The sequence below is a fragment of the Hordeum vulgare genome, chromosome 2H (genome assembly GCF_904849725.1).
Source record: "Hordeum vulgare subsp. vulgare chromosome 2H, MorexV3_pseudomolecules_assembly, whole genome shotgun sequence".
In the NCBI taxonomy this organism is placed as follows: domain Eukaryota; kingdom Viridiplantae; phylum Streptophyta; class Magnoliopsida; order Poales; family Poaceae; genus Hordeum; species Hordeum vulgare.
In genome coordinates this window covers 665,292,887-665,311,974 of record NC_058519.1, presented here as the reverse complement: position 1 = coordinate 665,311,974, position 19,088 = coordinate 665,292,887, and the positions used below count along the sequence as shown (strand labels likewise).

At 47.6% G+C, this 19,088-nt stretch overlaps 2 protein-coding genes across 6 annotated transcripts in view; both read right to left on the bottom strand.

The window, feature by feature from the left end:
- Positions 1 to 9,638: 9,638 nt before the first annotated feature.
- Positions 9,639 to 13,365, bottom strand: LOC123428586. Of its 3 annotated transcripts, none has more exons than XR_006622583.1 (3): positions 12,674 to 13,365; positions 11,507 to 12,511; positions 9,639 to 11,419 (listed from the first exon to the last, which is right to left on the bottom strand). XR_006622583.1 is itself a non-coding variant. In XM_045112811.1 (2 exons), the coding sequence occupies exon 2, from the start codon at positions 10,439 to 10,441 to the stop codon at positions 9,953 to 9,955; it is 489 nt and encodes a 162-aa protein (XP_044968746.1). In that variant the 5' UTR covers positions 10,442 to 11,419; positions 11,507 to 12,666; the 3' UTR covers positions 9,639 to 9,952. The 3 variants fall into 3 exon arrangements, 1 of the variants encoding a protein (XP_044968746.1); XR_006622584.1 differs by having other exon boundaries at positions 10,429 to 11,388; XM_045112811.1 differs by lacking the exon at positions 12,674 to 13,365 and having other exon boundaries at positions 11,507 to 12,666.
- A 1,458-nt stretch (positions 13,366 to 14,823) lies between these two features.
- The window catches only part of LOC123428585 (histone-lysine N-methyltransferase SUVR4-like), a 4,369-nt gene continuing 104 nt past the window's right edge, over positions 14,824 to 19,088 (bottom strand). Inside the window, exons 1-9 of one of the 3 annotated variants that reach the window (XM_045112810.1) lie at positions 18,760 to 19,088; positions 18,420 to 18,606; positions 18,177 to 18,320; positions 16,503 to 17,458; positions 16,117 to 16,382; positions 15,804 to 15,870; positions 15,646 to 15,696; positions 15,216 to 15,321; positions 14,824 to 15,137 (exon numbers count right to left, since the gene is read on the bottom strand). The exon at positions 18,760 to 19,088 is cut by the window's right edge and continues 104 nt beyond it. In XM_045112810.1, the coding sequence (XP_044968745.1) occupies positions 15,034 to 15,137; positions 15,216 to 15,321; positions 15,646 to 15,696; positions 15,804 to 15,870; positions 16,117 to 16,382; positions 16,503 to 17,458; positions 18,177 to 18,320; positions 18,420 to 18,606; positions 18,760 to 18,942 (2,064 nt within the window). In that variant the 5' untranslated portion in view covers positions 18,943 to 19,088 and the 3' untranslated portion in view covers positions 14,824 to 15,033. Of the gene's footprint in view, positions 15,138 to 15,215; positions 15,322 to 15,645; positions 15,697 to 15,803; positions 15,871 to 16,116; positions 16,383 to 16,502; positions 17,459 to 18,176; positions 18,607 to 18,759 lie in introns of all 3 variants that reach the window. The other 2 variants (XM_045112808.1, XM_045112809.1) reach the window with 2 other exon arrangements.

Below are 19,088 nucleotides of genomic sequence, written 5' to 3'. Positions count from 1 at the left end.
CCATTACGCTGTGGTGTTCCAGGCGGTGTTAACTGTGAAACAATTCCACATTGTCTTAAGTGAGCACCAAACTCGAAACTCGGGTATTCACCCCCACGATCAGAACGTAGGAACTTGATCTTCTTGTTACGATGATTTTCCACTTCACTCTGAAATTGCTTGAACTTTTCAAATGTTTCAGACTTGTGCTTCGTCAAGTAGACATAACCATATCTACTTAAATCGTCAGTGAAGGTGAGAAAATAACGATATCCGCCGCGTGCCTCCACGCTCATTGGACCACACACATTGGTATGTATGATTTCCAATAAGTCACTTGCACGCTCCATTGTTCCGGAGAACGGAGTCTTAGTCATCTTGCCCATGAGGCATGGTTCGCACGTGTCAAGTGAATCAAAGTCAAGTGACTCCAAAAGTCCATCAGTATGGAGTTTCTTCATGCGCTTTACACCAATATGACCCAAGCGGCAGTGCCACAAAAATATGGTGCTATCATTGTTTACTCTAACTCTTTTGGTCTCAATGTTCTGTATATGTGTATCGCTATCAAGATTCAATATGAACAATCCTCTCACATTCGGTGCATGACCATAAAAGATGTTACTCATAGAAATAGAACAACCATTATTCTCAGACTTAAAAGAGTAACCGTCTCGCAATAAACAAGATCCAGATATAATGTTCATGCTCAACGCAGGCACTAAATAACAATGATTTAAGTTCATCACTAATCCCGATGGTAGCTGAAGTGACACTGTGCCGACGGCGATTGCATCAACCTTGGAACCATTTCCTACGCGCATCGTCACTTCGTCTTTCGCCAGCCTTCGTCTATTCCGCAGTTCCTGCTTCGAGTTGCAAATATGAGCAACAGAACCGGTATCGAATACCCAGGCACTACTACGAGAGCCGGTTAAGTACACATCAATAACATGTATATCAAATATACCTGATTTTTCTTTGCCCGCCTTCTTATCTGCCAGATACTTGGGGCAATTGCGCTTCCAGTGACCCATACCCTTGCAATAGAAACACTCCGTTTCAGGCTTAGGTCCAGCTTTGGGTTTCTTCGGCGGATTGGCAACAGGCTTGTCGCTCTTCTTCGAATTGCCCTTCTTGCCTTTGTCGTTTCTCTTGAAATTAGTGGTCTTATTCACCATCAACACTTGATGCTCTTTACGGAGTTCAGACTCTTCGACTTTCAACATCGCAAACAACTCGCCGAGAGACTTGTTCATCCCTTGCATGTTGTAGTTCAACACAAAGCCTTTGAAGCTTGGCGGCAGTGATTGAAGGATTCTGTCAGTGATAGCTTCCTGCGGGAGTTCAATCCCCAGTTCAGCTAGACGGTTTGAGTACCCAGACATTTTGAGCACATGTTCACTGACAGACGAGTTTTCCTCCATCTTGCAAGCATAGAATTTATCGGAGGTCTCATACCTCTCGATCCGGGCGTTCTTCTGAAAGATAAACTCTAACTCCTGGAACATCTCAAATGCTCCATGACGCTCAAAGCAACGTTGAAGTCCCGGTTCTAAGCCATACAAGACTGCACATTGAACTATTGAGTAGTCCTCCTTACGTGCTAACCAAGCGTTCTTAACATCCTGATCAGCCGTAGCGGGTGGTTCATCTCCTAGCGCAGCATTAAGGACATAATCCTTCTTCCCAGCTTGTAAGATTAGCTTAAGATTACGAGCCCATTCTACAAAGTTGCTTCCATCATCTTTCAACTTAGCTTTCTCTAGGAACGTATTAAAATTCAGGATGACTGTCGCGTGAGCCATGATCTACAACACAAATATATTCAAAGTGGTCTTAGACAATGTTCAAGATAATTAGAGTTCAACTTAATCAAATTATATGCTAAACTCCCACTCAAAAAGTACATCTCTCTAGTCATTTGAGTGGTTCATGATCCACTTACACTATCCCAAGTCCGATCATCACGTGAGTTGGGTATAGTTTCAGTGGTAAGCATCCCTATGCTAATCATATCAACTATATGATTCATGATCGACCTTTCGGTCTCATGTGTTCCGAGGCCATGTCTGCACATGCTAGGCTCGTCAAGCTTAACCCGAGTGTTCCGCGTGCGCAACTGTTTTGCACCCGTTGTATGTGAACGTTGAGTCTATCACACCCGATCATCACGTGGTGTCTCAAAACGACGAACTGTAGCAACGGTGCACAGTCGGGGAGAACACAATTTCGTCTTGAAATTTTAGTGAGAGATCACCTCATAATTCTACCGTCGTTCTAAGCAAAATAAGGTGCATAAAAGGATTAACATCACATGCAATTCATAAGTGACATGATATGGCCATCATCACGTGCTTCTTGATCTCCATCACCAAAGCACCGGCACGATCTTCTTGTCACTGGCGCCACACCATGATCATCCATCAACGTGTTGCCATCGGGGTTGTCGTGCTACTTATGCTATTACTACTAAAGCTACATCCTAGCAAAATAGTAAACGCATCTGCAAGCACAAACGTTAGTATAAAGACAACCCTATGGCTCCTGCCGGTTGCCGTACCATCGACGTGCAAATCGATATTTCTATTACAACATGATCATCTCATACATCCAATATATCACATCACATCGTTGGCCATATCACATCACAATTATACCCTGCAAAAACAAGTTAGACGTCCTCTAATTTTGTTGTTGCATGTTTTACGTGGTGACCAAGGGTATCTAGTAGGATCGCATCTTACTTACGCAAACACCACAACAGAGATATATGAGTTGCTATTTAACCTCATCCAAGGACCTCCTCGGTCAAATCCGATTCAACTAAAGTTGGAGAAACCAACACTTGCCAGTCATCTTTTGTGTTCTACTTGATACTGATGGGGAACGTCGCATGGGAAACAAAAAATTTCCTACGCGCACGAAGACCTATCATGGTGATGTCCATCTACGAGAGGGGATGAGTGATCTACGTACCCTTGTAGACCGTACAGCAGAAGCGTTAGAGAACGCGGTTGATGTAGTGGAACGTCCTCACGTCCCTCGATCCGCCCCGCGAACAATCCCGCGATCAGTCCCACGATCTAGTACCGAACGGACGGCACCTCCGCGTTCAGCACACGTACAGCTCGACGATGATCTCGGCCTTCTTGATCCAGCAAGAGAGACGGAGAGGTAGAAGAGTTCTCCGACAGCGTGACGGCGCTCCGGGGGTTGGTGATGACCTTGTCTCAGCAGGGCTCCGCCGGAGCTCCGCAGAAACGCGATCTAGAGGAAAAACCGTGGAGGTATGTGGTCGGGCTGCCGTGGAAAAGTCGTCTCAAATCAGCCCTAAAACCTCCGTATATATAGGTGGGAGGGAGGGGGCCTTGCCTTGGGGCTCAAGGAGCCCCAAGGGGGTCGGCCGAGTCCAAGGGGGAGGACTCCCCCCCCCCCCCAAACCGAGTTGGACTAGGTTTGGTGGGAGGGAGTCCCCCTTCCTTCCCACCTCCTCCCTTTTTTTTCTTTCTCTCTTGATTTTCTTCTCCTTGGCGCATAGGGCACTTGTGGGCTGTCCCACCAGCGGCTGGTGTGGCTCCCCCAATGCCTATGGGATTCCCCGGGGTGGGTTGCCCCCCCCCCCCCCGGTGAACTCCCGGAACCCATTCGTCATTCCCGGTACATTCCCGGTAACTCCGAAAACCTTCCGATAATCAAATGAGGTCATCCTATATATCAATCTTCGTTTCCGGACCATTCCGGAAACCCTCGTGACGTCCGTGATCTCATCCGGGACTCCGAACAACATTCGGTAACCAACCATATAACTCAAATACGCATAAAACAACGTCGAACCTTAAGTGTGCAGACCCTGCGGGTTCGAGAACTATGTAGACATGAACCGAGAGACTCCTCGGTCAATATCCAATAGCGGGACCTGGATGCCCATATTGGATCCTACATATTCTACGAAGATCTTATCGTTTGAACCTCAGTGCCAAGGATTCGTATAATCCCGTATGTCATTCCCTTTGTCCTTCGGTATGTTACTTGCCCGAGATTCGATCGTCAGTATCCGCATACCTATTTCAATCTCGTTTACCGGCAAGTCTCTTTACTCGTTCCGTAATACAAGATCCCGCAACTTACACTAAGTTACATTGCTTGCAAGGCTTGTGTGTGATGTTGTATTACCGAGTGGGCCCCGAGATACCTCTCCGTCACACGGAGTGACAAATCCCAGTCTTGATCCATACTAACTCAACTAACACCTTCGGAGATACCTGTAGAGCATCTTTATAGTCACCCAGTTACGTTGTGACGTTTGATACACACAAAGCATTCCTCCGGTGTCAGTGAGTTATATGATCTCATGGTCATAGGAATAAATACTTGACACGCAGAAAACAGTAGCAACAAAATGACACGATCAACATGCTACGTCTTTTAGTTTGGGTCTAGTCCATCACGTGATTCTCCCAATGACGTGATCCAGTTATCAAGCAACAACACCTTGTTCATAATCAGAAGACACTGACTATCATTGATCAACTGGCTAGCCAACTAGAGGCATGCTAGGGACGGTGTTTTGTCTATGTATCCACACATGTAAATGAGTCTTCATTCAATACAATTATAGCATGGATAATAAACTATTATCTTGATACAGGAATTATAATAATAACTACATTTATTATTGCCTCTAGGGCATAATTCCAACAAATTCACCGTCGATTTGTGAGATGGCGAGGTTGGAATCCCCCCATACCTCGAGCCGTTGTATCCCCATTGAGGTTACCATCCGAAGACCGTGTAGTTGTGCCTCATATTCTGTCGCGTTATTCAAATCGGCATACATGATTTGTAGCACGTATCGAATATTATCCCAGGTACGGGATGTGAGGATGACATCAGCCCCTAGTCCGGCAAGAGTTTTGGACCTGTCGAAGTACATGGTCCAATGAGCATAAGTGTTATACTCTCTCGGGAGCACTGCCTCTGTCCATTCGACCACGAAGTCGGCCAGTACTTGATATGTTATGGCTCATCGTGGCTTTTAAGTGATCTCGAATGGCAGGGGCTCGATAGCCCATTTAGCTATTTGTCCGGTGGCGTCCTTGTTGTTAATGATGTCGTTCAGGGGCATCTCGGATATTACCGTGACCGCACATTCTTGGAAGTAATGCATGAGCTTGCGTGATGCCATAAACACTGTGTAGGCAATCTTCTGATAGTGTGGGTATCTAGTTTTGCATGGGGTAAGCACCTCAGATACGTAATAGACCGACCTTTGTGTCCGTAGTTGGTGACCATCGGCCTCCCGTTCTACGACGAGGACCGCGCTGACCACTTGATTGGTGGCCGAGATGTATAGCAACATCGGTTCCCCTGAACAAGGTGCTCCTAGAATGGGGTTGCTGGCGAGCAGCGTTTTGATTTCCTCCAGAGTCGTTGCGGCTTCGTCGGTCCACTCGAAGTTATCGGTCTTCTTAAGCAACCTATAAATTGGGAGAGCTTTCTCGCCGAGGCGAGAGATAAACTGGCTCAGAGCCGCCATGCAGCCTGCCAATTTTTGGACATGCTTCACTTTGTAGGGACCGCGAGTTGTGACAGGGCTCGGCTCTTGGCCGGATTGGCCTCTATTCCTCTTTGCGACACAATGAATCCGAGAAGTTTGTCGGCTGGGACTCTGAAGACACACTTGTTTGGGTTAAGCCGTATGTCATATTCTCGTAGGCTGGCAAAGGTATGCATGAGGTTGTCTACCAGCTGGCTGGCGTGCTTTGTCTTAACGACCATGTCATCCACGTATGCCTCTAATTTTTTGCCAATTTGTGTTCTCCAAGCATGTTTGTATCATGCGCTGGTAAGTGGCGCCCGCGTTCTTTAACCCGAAGGGCATTGTGTTAAAACAGAATGGCCCATAGGGGGTTAAGAAGGCGGTTGTAGCCTGATTGGATTCCTTCATTTTAATTTGATGGTATCCGGAGTAAGCATCGAGGAAACATAGAGAGTCGTCTCCGGACGTTGTGTCGATAATTTGGTCTATTCGGGGTAAGGGGAAAGGATCCTTAGGGCAAGCCTTATTGAAGTCTTTGAAATCATCGCATAGCCACCAAGATTTGTCCTTCTTTGGTACCATGACCAGGTTTGCCAACCAGTCGGCATGTTTAATTTCTCTAATGAACCCAGCTTCTAGTAGTTTGGCAAGTTCCTCACCCATAGCTTGACGCTTTGGTTCGGAAAGTTCGCGCAAGGCCTGTTTGACAAGTTTAAAGCCTCCTATTACATTCAAGTTGTGTTCTGTGAGTCCCCGAGGGATTCCTGGAATGTCTCGGGGGTGCTAGGAGAATATGTCCCAATTTTTACGCAAAAAATTGTGCAATGCTTCGTCGATTGCGGGGTCCAGCTGAGCTCCGATGGACGCCATTTTGTTGGGGTCCGTTGGATGCACATGAAATTTGATGATCTCGTTTGCTGGTTTAAAGGATGTGGACTTGGACCGCTTACCGAGGATCATGTCGTCCTTGTCCACTATGGAGCGGAGTGTGGTGAGCTCTTCTCCGGCGAGGGTTTGCGCTAGTACCTCAAGGGCTAGGGATGCCGTTTTATTTTCAGATCGGAGGGCTCTGTTAGGGTAACTTATGACTGTGAGCACACCGTTCGGCCCTGGCATTTTGAGCTTCATGTGTCGGTAATGTGGTATGGCCTAGAATCTTGTGAAGGATTCGCGTCCCAACAGGGCATGGTAACCACTATGAAAGGGTACGATATGAAAAAGAAGTTCTTCGGATCGGTAGTTCTCGGGTGTGCCCAATACCACATCGAGTGTTACTCATCCGGTACAACGTGCTTCTTTCTTGGGGACGATACATCGGAAGGTGGTGTTGCTATGTTTGATTCGAGATATGTCGAACTGCATTTTTCCCAGTGTGTCCTCGTAAATGAGGTTTAGCCCGCTTCCCCCATCCATTAGCACCTTATTTAGTCTGAAGCCATTGACTATGGGGTTTAATACTAGGGAGGCTGGTGCTCGGCATGTGTTGGTGATCGGTTGGTCGTCCTTGCCAAAAGTAATTGGTGTGTCCGACCATGGGTTTGCCGCCGTTACATGGTGGACTCGCTGGAACTCTCTTTCTCTGAGTTTTGAGGAAAATGTTTCGTAGATCGTTAGGATCTCCACGTTGCTATCAGGTGGCGTTCCCGACCGTTCCTCCACAAGCAGGGCCTTGAGGATGGCTTCTCCACTCTTTGCGACTCGCCTAATGACCCAATATGCTCGGAGACTGTGGGTGGAGCTTCTGTTAGGCGGGGCCGAATGTATGTGGCAAGGGTCGTCCAATAGTATGTCAAGGACCGATCTGGCTCTCATCTGTGTTTCGTTCCTTTTTTCTGCGGGCCCGGAGGTAATTGGCCCCATTAATGGGGGCGAGCGCCTTCTCCGGGTTCCTCTAGCTTGCTCAATATATCCAGGCTCCGAGTATTGAGGATGCCCATGGGTTCCTCTGGCTTGTTCCTTTTTTGTATTTGCCAAGTGCTTTTCATGGTGCAATATTTGAGCCAGGTTTGATAACTTGGCGAAGGTTTGGATTCGGCGACGGGCGAGGGCATTGAGGATGCCCTCATCATGGCAGCTATGTCGGAAGGCGTTGATCATCTCCTGCTCATTGTGGCCCTCTGGCCTATTCATGTTGAGGAGGAATCTGGCCCAAAAGTGGTGTATTGATTCCCCTGGCCGTTGTATAAACTTGTAAGGGTCCAGTAAACTAAACCCTTCCGCTTTTCTCAAGGGATGCTCGAGTAGGGTGATGGGTGGGATGAAATTTCGTGTTCCCATGAGATGTGAGTTCAAGACTTTGGCTACCGCGATCGGCGTTTTAGTAGGGTTTAGCGCGGTAGGCTAAGGGTTCGTGGTTACGACGAGACCCTGCCGCACTGATTCTAGGTCGCGTGGCGGATTGTCCACTAGCCCCGAGTTTTTCTCGAGACGAGGTCCAGGTTCCGGATTATCGGAGGAGTCCTGGTGATCGGTAACTGGGGTGTAAACCGTCCTTCGTTCTGGTAGTTGATGTGAGGAGCCCTTAGCCGGGCACTCGAAGGTGGCGATCAAATGCGTGATGGGTGGGACGTGATTGGTCGCCGATCATGCCCATAGATTGGATCCGGTTGAGTAACTCATGTAGTAAGGAGTCTCGGTGGAGCCCGTACCGTTTGAGTGTTTGGGATTGGCCCGCAGCACTGATGCCCCGGGTCGTTCGAGGGCGTCCGGGCTATGTTTGGCTGAGCCGAATCTGGGCGCCTCGACCACGTCGGGCTCTAGGGACGGACCAAAAGTCAAAGTCGCCCCGATAGTGAGATCCACGACCTCCGAAGTCAAGGCATCGGGGCTTGTAGGCTCCTCAAAAGGAGCTAGGAGCCTTGTTAAGACAAGATCTCCCCGGGGGTCGGTGGTGAAATCTAGGCTCCCAAACCTTACTTCCTGACCAGGGGTGAAGCTTTCGGCCTGGCCTAGGCAGCCGGCTGGATCCGCGTGCAGAACGATGCTTCCGAACCCAAAGATATGTCTGGGGACAAAGATGTCCTTGTTGCGGATCTCTTTGCGGGTGACTAAGCTTGTCATCAATCCTTCGTGCGATCCTACAGCGGAACTCTCAATGAAAGCACCAATGTCAATGTCAAAACAGACGGATCTCGGGTAGGGGGTCCCGGGCTGTGGACCTTGGATCGATGGGTTGCAGGGGACGAAGGAGACAGTGTTTACACAGGTTCGGACCCTTTTGAGGAGGTAAAACACTACGTCCTGCTTGATTATATTGATGTGTATGAGGATTACAGAGTTGATTTACCCCGAGGTCGTATGAGCTAAAACCCTAGATGAGTCGACCTCCTTATACAGATGAAACCCTCTAGTTTATATAGATACGAGGGGTTCCTAGGGTTACATACAACCGACCTCGATTCGGGGGTAGAGGCGCTGACCTAGACTACTAAGCTAGGATGATACGCGAGTCTTTGGAACCTTCCTTCTTGAATACGAGGTCGTCACGCATTATGGTCTTTAATAATGCGGCCTAGTAGGTCGGCCTCTAAGAGACGGGTCGAGCATCCGAGGACCCCTTAGTCCAGGACTCCCTCAGAGATGACATGTGAGACCATTGGACAAGTGACTGTATTGTCCACTTAGATATGCCACATCGGCCCGACATGTGGGTCCCACCTGTCAGTTTTGTGCTTAGTTGCGGTCTAATGTTGAATCAGTGGGATTTGTTATTCACTTGCCGCAAAAGTGGTGGCGAATTGTTATTTTTGACAAAAAAAAAGGTAGTTTTGAAGTATCCTAGCCACAAATGTGGTGGTTTTGAGCAATTTACTCGCACATGTGTTGAATAAAAAAGTCAAAATAAATACTAAAAATCATAAAATCCAAAAAAAATAGTGATGGACAATTGATGCGTGAGGTCCGCTCTGATTTTTAAATTATTTGGACATCAGTAGCTCTCGGCAAAAAAGACAAATTCAGTATCTCTAAAAAAATGTAAAGTTCATGCACTGTTCTGACCCAATTTATCTTTTTTGCTGAGAGCTGCTCATTTGATTTATTACATTTCATTTGATTTATCAGATAGATAGATAGATAATCAAAGAGTAAGTCATCATTGCAACTTCAACAATGCTTGTACAAAAACAAACAAATAAATATATCCTCCTCTTCAACCAACCTTCTACTTCCAGTGAATGAAGAAAAAGAAGAAGAAAAAAGACAGGCTCACTATATAGTTGCTACTTCTTAAGGGTAAAAGTTAAAAGTTAAAGGAAATGCAAGCACCTAATTAGTTGCAAAATTTCTTTCGTGTTGATGGATATACATACAGACAGACAGACATACACATGGCCTCCACTACAAACATACATACATACAGTACATTCGTCTGTCTGATGCCAATGATGCCATGCCATGCCTACCTTCTCTTTGGCAGCTCAAATGTCTTGTTCAAGGATCTGCTGGCTGCCTCGTCGTCTCGATCGGTGGCACAGCACACGCAGCATAGTGCAGGCGTCCGACCGACTCCACCGTCTCATCGTTATCGTTGTCGTCATCGTGCCCGGCGGCATTCCTCTCGTGCCGCCTGACAAACGGCAAAACTCCCGGCGGCATTCCTCTCGTGCCGCCTGACAAACGGCAAAACTCCTCGATGAGCTTCCCCGTAGGCGATGCCATGAGGTCCACAACCCCCTGTGCTGCGGCGGTCTCCGTCTCCACCACCTCCTCCGTCACCAACCCATCCCCGCTGCAGCTGCAGAACATACGCTTCAGGCCCGCAAAGTCCTCCGCCACCGCGCCGTGGTCTTCGCGGCTGAATGCCCGCCCGCTGCCGCCAGCAAGGAGCACCACCAGGAAGGCCTTTATCACCTCACGCACCGCCAGCGGCTGCGGCCGCTCACCGACAACGCTGCCGAGGAACGCTAGGTTCTGCTTCATGATACGCAGGCAGCATGGGCCTGATGCAACGCCCCCCTGGTAGAGCGCCTGATGGAATGGAAGTAGGGAGCATAGTCAAGGAAGACAAGGCGGTAGGCAGAGAGCTCCGTCACGTGGGCAAGTGCGGCATCCACTGCTGGTGCTGGGTAGAGGAGCTCCGGGCACGACGATGGCTGACGACGTGCCGCTGCAGGGCGATGGACCTGTCGATAGAGTGCAGGACGGACAGCAGGTAGTGGAGGGTGTTGAGACGGACGTAGAGGCGTTGCGTGGCACTGCTCGTGGTCGGCCGCACCACCCGTTCCCTCCCGTCTCGTTGCAGTTGCAGTAACAAGAGCAGCAGCTTCACAGTTGAGGTTGAGCAGCAGCTGGTGCAGGAGCCTCGAGCTCGAGTCCTGGTTGCATCTTGTCAAGGGCGGCATCGGAGGGATGTAACTCTCCTTGCTCCCACCGCATGACCAAGCAAGCAACCAACCAACCAACAATGCGTACCGCTGCACAAGGAGATCGATCGATGCTGAACCAGCTCTGGCATCGGCCGTTGTTGATGGATCTCCATGAGCTCATCCACCGTACGTCGCCTTGGCAAGTTTCATGAGATCCGCGCGCAGCAGATTGTGCAAAAGGCTCGCACCTTTTTGAACTGGAACTGGGCTTGTCCCAAGTCTCAGAATCCCTTGTTGCTCTTCTAACACACTCCGCCCCGACCCGTAGCCGATCGTCCATCCACTCAGTGACAAGGCCAACCATAATGGAGTCGACATCATAATTAAGGAATCATGTGCTTGCCGTCCTCATCACCATCATCATCATCATCATCATCATCATGTGCCGCCATCTACTTGTCCAGCTCGGAGGCCGCCTGCAGGACACGCATAGACTCGCTGCTGAGGCAGCCGGCCATCTTGATCTTGGACACGTGCTGCTTGAGATAAACGCCGAAGCAGCTGTGGAGAGTGACAGCGGCAACGGCTGCCACTGCCTCAGTATGGGGGAGTAGAGGTCTTACTAATTAAGTATGAACATTAATTCGGTTAATCAAGCAATGCAAGATAGCTAGCTCACCTTGGCGAATGCACGTCTCACCGACGATTTGATATAGCTAGCGCTCAATTAGATGAGCAGCAGCAGCAGCAGCTGGAGCGTGTTGGCCCAGCAACTCTGCTGCCAAGACGGCGAGTGTCGCTGCATTCTTCATTGAGCTCTTGTCAAATGCCTCGTGGTAATCCAACAGCAGCTTGTTTTCTGCCCAAGAGTAGACAGAGGCCAGTGTTGCGGACAAGACTCTGCTATACCCTGGCTCCTGTTGGGCTTTCCTGGCATCTTGGGAAACATGCTGGAGCATCATCAAGGTAGCGGACAGCAGGTCCGGCTCGACCTGCCCGGTGCCGGTGGTGACGTACCTCTCGAAGAGGACCCAGGTGAAGCAGATATTGTGGAGCATCCTGTTGAGCCCCAGCGTGCTCCACGTCTTGTTCATCAGCTCCAGCAGCTCGTCCAGCACAACAGTCTCATCTCCCCTGCCCTGAGGTCAAAGATGGCGCGGAGGAGGGACAGGTAGAGGTGCACATTTAGGAGGTAACCATCAGCCCGGTGACAAAACTCAACAGAGCGCCGAGCCGGGCCAGAGCCATAGAGGTGGTGATGGATAGGAAGTGATGATGGATAAAATTGCAGCATATTTTTGTTTTTTTCCTGAAGAAACGAGTCTGAAAAATGGTAAGTAATGCATGCCCGTTGAGCATTTGCATTTGCATGTACAAGAGAAAAACACCTAAACTTGATAACATACATAGCTGAAGCAAACTGGAAATTGATTTTGACTGAACTCAAGTCATGAGATTGGAGTTACTACTAGACTGACCACCAAAACTGGAGCAAAAAAAGTACATGCACCCATTAAACAAGCAGCAGCAGCAGCTATGTAAGTACTGGTATGTTATTGTTATGTATCATCATCATCATCATCATCATCATCATCATCATCATCATCAGTTTGCTGTTGTTGTGGTTGGGGTTGGTCCACATAGCCAAGTGCAAAGTCGGGCACACAAGGAAATGGCGTCCTCCCTGTCCCGGGAGGGAGTTGTGAAAACAAACAAGAGAGTTGCAGTTATTAGCTAGGAGTAGATTTGTGTAAATTAAGGAATCATGAATTGACAAGCAAGTAAGAAAGCAGGAATTATTATATATATGTATATATATATGATTAGGAGAGTAGCAGAGGAGTACTTGGTATTGCTAGGCTGGAACTCGAGGACCTGGGTGAGGCTGCAGTCGTTGAAGCGAACCACTTTTCCTCCTCTTCTTCTTCCTCTTCCTCTTCCTCTTCCTCTTCCTCTGGTCGGCTCATCATCTTCATCTTCTTCTTCTTGTTGTTTGAGATGAAGGATGGGGATGGGGAGGAGGAGGAGGGGGGCATTCAAATCCAGATCCAAATCCAGTAAGCCCAAATCTTGGCCTTGTTGCTCCTCCTCCTTTTTTGTACAGGTAGCAGCAGCAGCTCCTGCTCCTGCTCCTGCTCCTCCTCCATTACAAGTACAAGTAGAATCTTGTTGTTGCTGCGGATCGGGGTCGGAATAGGAATGGGAATGCATCTCCTGCTGCCCTCTCCTTGAACCAACTAACCAATCAATCAACTAACTAAGTAACTAGTTGCTGCAGCCAATCCAAATCCAAATCCGATCCTATTCCTATCCAATCGGATGGGATGGGAGGGGGAGGGGGAGGGATCTGGATGGATCTCCAAAGGATGGAGCAGGAGCAACTAACACCTTGAATGAATGAATGAATCTCGGAGCGGAGCGGAGCAGGAGCAATTAACACATGAGGTCAGGGGAGAGGAGGGGAGGGGAGGAATCGGCCGAGGAAGGAAGCTTCAAGAATCAAGAATCAAGACCAAGACTAGTAAGGGGATGGTGGTCCGGTCAGCAGAGGCAGAGCCAAATTGCAGAGCGTTTCTCTTTTCCTTATTCCTTTTTCAACATCTTCTAGTATTACCTACTACTCCTCCGTAAACTAATATAAAAGCATTTAAATCATTAAAATACACTCTTATATTAATTTATAGAGGAAGTACTAATTAATTACTAAATAATCATCAAAAATACAGACAATGCATCTCTAATCAAACCGACGTATACTTAGATCACTAAGATACTGATCTTAACGTTTTTATATTAATTTATTGAGGGAGTATAATATAAAAAAATTGCATCTACTCTCTCCGTTCTTAAATATAAGACTTTTTAGAGATTCTATTAAAAGACTACATAGGAAGTAAGATGAATGAATCTATACTTTAAAATATGTCTATGTGCATCCGTATGTAGTTCATAATGCAATCTTTAAAAGGTCTTATATTTAGGAACGGAGGGAGTATAATGTAAGACCATTTTTTTTCTTTTTTGATGCTAGGGTTCATCAGCAACTTCCCGTCATCTTCTCCTTTTTTTTGCGGTAGAACTTCCCATCATCTTCAACCACAATAATGTCTGCCCTTGCCTCTGCCTTTGCTCACCGCGGCGCAAATAATCAAAGTGGTTGCTCGCACACGTGTGTAGTACTCTAGCGGTGGCATCATGCCATGGACAACCGAGGTGCTTGTCTTTGGTGTCCCCGTCCATTCATTCCGCTCGGTATAGTGTGTAGTAAATGCTATTGTGCATATCATTATCGAATGATACATCTTCAACATGACATGATGATCGCTTATAACATCGTTTCATGTTTGGGGTGAAACCTCTTGTTATGAATGGCCTCGATAAACGTTCTTTTAAATGTTACCTTATTGAATGCAATGCATGGTCTCCTTGTGGATGGAGACCTTTTTTGGTGGTTGGTCCCTTCCCTTCCCTTCCCTTCCCTTGAAGCAATGGTATGAATCCTATCAGCAACTGATAAGGCGAAAAGAATTGCACTGCACTGAATTCATTGGCATATATATCTTTTTTTCTGGCAGTTCCCTGTTCAACAAACTTGAAGAGGCCTTTGCACCAGTCTACTTATGGCATCTGAACCACAAATGCCGCATCCCTCGCTCCAATTGATGACAAAGAAGGAATCCAGGAAAGAAGAAGAAGAAGAAGAAGAAAGAGTTTTTATTATTCTTGCAAGAGATGATTCGTATCAAAATCATATCCTTTTTTTCTGTTTGAATGAAGGTGTTGCTGGGGAACAAATTTCCTAGTTGTTTGTTATTTTTAGCTTGTAACGATTTAGCCATTTGTTTCGTTTCATATGTATTTTAGATTAGATAGATGGTAATCTCAGACTATGGATCGGATGCTTCCCTCCCTCCCAAGGAGAAACACTTCAATTGTAGGTGGTCATCCACTCCATATGGATGGAGTACATCTGAATGAAAAACAGAGCAGAGCAGGAAATCTCAACCATCCATCCAAGAAAAGGAAGGAAGGTACTCATTCATGCATGGATAGTGTTCCTTCCTCTTGCTAACTACTACTACAACTCTTCACTCCTTTATTACACACATCAGATCAAATGAGAGCAGAGCCTGCCACTAACACTAACAAATCAGAGAGAGATGCATCTCATCTCATCAGCCTAACCTACTGGTGAATTATAGCCCTTCAATTCTGCTGAGGAACCCCCCTCCTGCTTCTCTTCTTGCCATTCCCATTCCCACTCCCACTCCCACTCCCATGCCCTGCAAAACCAGCACAAACCACCCAAACTATATGTAATTACATACATACATTTTGGTAAGACAACAGAACAAAATGCCCAAGCGAGGAGAAGAGATGACACATACTCAGCTGCCGACTTCCTCGGCAGTACTTGCTTCCACACAGGCACTCAAACACCTTCACCAGCCCCGACTCCCACTCCCACTCCCACTCAAAATCGATCCCATAGTCCTGCAACCAACAACACCCATCTCACTCATTTTTCATCTTGCAACCAAAATATCAAAGTATATAAAGTATGCTGTCAACTTGTACACAAACAGAGGATGCTTTTTTGCTTCATTACTACGTACTACTCCCTCCGTTCCGAAATATAAGTCTTTTAAGCGATTTTACTAGGTGTCTACATACGGAGCAAAATGATTGAATCTACACTCTAAGGTATGTCTACATACATCCGTATGTAGTCCACTAGTGAAACATCTAAAACGACCTATATTTAGGAACGGAGGGAGTACGTATTAACAAGAGCGAACCATACATGCACATACATACCCATGTCAGTTCCTCAAGGGCCTCCACCTTCCTGCTTGTGAATAACGCAGCCTGTTTCCATCATAATCATCATCAAAACAAATTATATCATCCATCACCTTGGCTTGGCTGGCTTGTCTATCACTAAAGTAAACTTGTTTGGTTAGTTAGCAGCTCACATGGTAATAGTGGCGATCAGGAGTCTCCACTTGAACAGGAACCATGGCCAGATTTGCATCACGGCATCTACATCATCAATTCTGAGTCTTATTACAACCATAAAAACCACTTATATACATATCGGCAACACAAGATGTAGTTAGTTAAGCCTCTCTTTTTTTGCTGTATCATTTAAGTACTCCCTCCGTCCCAAAATAAGTGTCTCAAGCTTAGTATAACTTTGTACTAGTGCTAGTACAAAGTTAAGACACTTATTTTGGGACCGAGGGAGTATTTAACAAAGAGCAATGGTTGTATAAAGAGAGAGCACACCTGTGGTTGATGAATCTGCCAACATTCCCATAAAAGGTTCCATCTAGGCACAAGGCCTCTTCGTCCTTCAGCGCCCCTCCCGAACACCAGCCAGCATCCAAGACTACCGTATGTGTATACCTAGCATTCTTCATGTTCTCGACCGCCCGCTCATCTACTTCTGCGCATGTTAGTATTTCCCCCGCATATTCGCACACAAAAGCTCCTTTTGGCAATGCATCCTGCGTGCGCAGCCCCCAACCCCTCCCATTTCCCGTGGGAAACACCTACATGACAAGAAGAAAGCCATCCGGCATCGCTATAATATAATCAGCATGCTGCACACAGCAAATAAAGGAGAGAGGAAATGGGCCATTAAAGTTCTGTCTTCACCCAAATACTGTTACCTGGAGGTTGTGTCCTATGCCGCGTTGGACCACACGGTTGCCGCACCGCATGCCGCACCCGCATTTGCTCCAGCACTCCTTGATGAATTTCCGAACAAGGTGGCCCCTGCAAGGCTCTGGTGAGGCTTTACCTCTTGACCTCCCGAGCGGGCACGTCCTACAAAAGACCTTGTGATGTTCCTCGGGGAACCGGTTCATGGAGATGCACTTGTCAATGAATTCTGGCTTTACCAAACCGTCCGGTGTGTATGCATATTCACCCCCGGTGTCTCTTGCACAAGCGCATGGTACAGGCGCAGACAAGCAGTCGCCAAAGCAATCAACGCAGCAGTCTTCATCACCAATCCGTGCAAGGGAGATGTTCACCATAGCCTTCTGGAAGATCTCATTGCCTGGCATATAAGAAAAGGATGGTGGGCATTTGCCTCTGCCAGATTCATTTGCTATCGGTATCTTGACATTTTCTTCTCCCTTGGATATGTCATCCACATCATGGGTAGTCCTTGAAAGCGGCAAATGTTGCTTCTGGGCAAGAGTTGAACTCGCTGGACCACTCTCAAAGTGTTTAGACGTGCTGCCGTTACCAACAGTATCTGATTGTGTAATATGCTCCACTGTGTCTGTATGTTGAGTGCCCAGCTGCACAACACCCTGGCATATCTCGGCCATGAGCCTGCGAATGGTGAAATCAGGAGGAAGAAGCTTGCCTGAGCGGACGTATTTGTCCTCAACCATCTTGTATACTGCTTCTAGATCAGGCATGTTGAGCTTTGATGGGTGTGCGCTGCATTTGAGAGACAGCTTAACCTCGCCCCCAGGGGATGATGCTACATCAATCTCTAAAGGCGGCGCTTCCTGCACTTGAGACCGTGTTCCATTGATCAGTGTGGTGCTTGTTGGCTCCACAGACATGTCTGTATTTCTGCTGTGATGTTGATTTGCCCTGTTTTCATCACCTGTGTCAAGTCCGAAAGAGATGAATCAGAATACAATAATTGCTCAAGAAAAGAAAAGAAAACAACAAGAGCAATATGTGATTGATTAAAGACTTAATTGACACGTTATTTGCCCTGTTTTCATCACCCATATCAAGCCCAAAAGAGTCGAATCAGAATAAGTTTGAAGACTTGTTTAACAGGTTATGTAACAAGAGGTCCACCAAGCAAAGCAAAGCAAAGCAAAGGTTCACTGAGTGTTACTTATTTAACACATTATTAAGTTACCAAGCAAAGGTTGAGCAAGATGGTGTTGAGATCAATTCCAGGTTGGTGAAGATAAAAAGGCGAGGTGGGTGAAGAATATATGAAACTGAACCGATCAATTAATAAGAGGTGTATGTTGTCTGAATTCCCAAGCTGGTGCATGTGGAAAGGCAGGCACATATATGAGAAACTGTATTGAGTGCAGGCCCCAGTTTCATGCTTAACAAATCTTGAATGAATGGTAGCCTAGCCTAGCCTAGCCTAGCCTTGATAGGGAATAACAAAAGAATTATCTTGTGAGCATGATAGAAGGCTGCAGCAGCTGCCCTTTTTTTGTTTTGTTACAATATAATAAAATGTACTGTGCAATACAAACAAAAAAGATGTGAATCAATGTGCTTAATGTTGGGGTGCACTTTAATTTATACAGGGAGAAAAGAAAAGGAGGAATGGATTGGAGTTGGAAGCTGACCTGAAATGAGTTGAGGATTTGTGTCATGGAACTGGGAGGAGGAAGCACGGTGACGGTTGCGGTTGCGGGAGCGGAGAATCAAGCCAGGCTGCACATCCATGTCGAGAGGTTGAGGTGGTTCGGGCTTGGGGTCTTTGAGGAAATCTGCATCCATCATCTGTTTGCTCAGCAGTGTGGGTGTGGGTGTGGAGCTTTGTGCAGGTGCAGCGCCTGGTGGCATTTGCATTTGCAGTGTAGCAGCACCTATTGCGGTGGTGGGTGGAGGAGCAGAGGGTCTGAAATCGGTCCTGGAGCCGGAGGTTTGCGGCTGAGATGTGGACATTTCCGGCGGCTCCTGGCCCTGGCCCTGGCCCTGGCCCGGCGCCTCATCCCCATCGACACTGCCTGCGCCGCCGTTGCCGTTGGCGTCGGCGTCGGCGTCGGCGTTGGCCTGAAAGAAAGAAAGAAAAAGGCAATGAATTTGCGACATTGTGGTGTTCATCGGACGAGGGAAGAGGGAAGAGGGAAGAGGGGGAAGAGAGGGAAGAGGGGGGAAGAGGAGGAAGAAGAGGGGGAAGAAGAGGGGGGGAAGAGGAGGGAAGACCTGAAGCTGGTCGTCGAGTATGGCGTCGGCGAGGGCGCGGTAGGACTCTGCCTCGATGGGCTCCCACTGTTGTTGGAAGAGCCTGAAGAGGCGCTTGAGGACGGGGATGGCCTGCTTCCGGCCGAACCCCAGCTTCTTCATGGCGTCCAGCGCCACCCGCGCCTTCTCCTCGTTGCGACCCATCTCCACCCACCTCCTCCTCCTCCCTTGTTGGCTTTGGCTTCTTCTTCTTCCTCCTCCTCCTCCGTCCGGCGGCACGATTGGATTCGATTGGATTCGATTCGATTCGATTCACAGCGCCATTGCTGCTGATGCTATCCAGCCTAGGG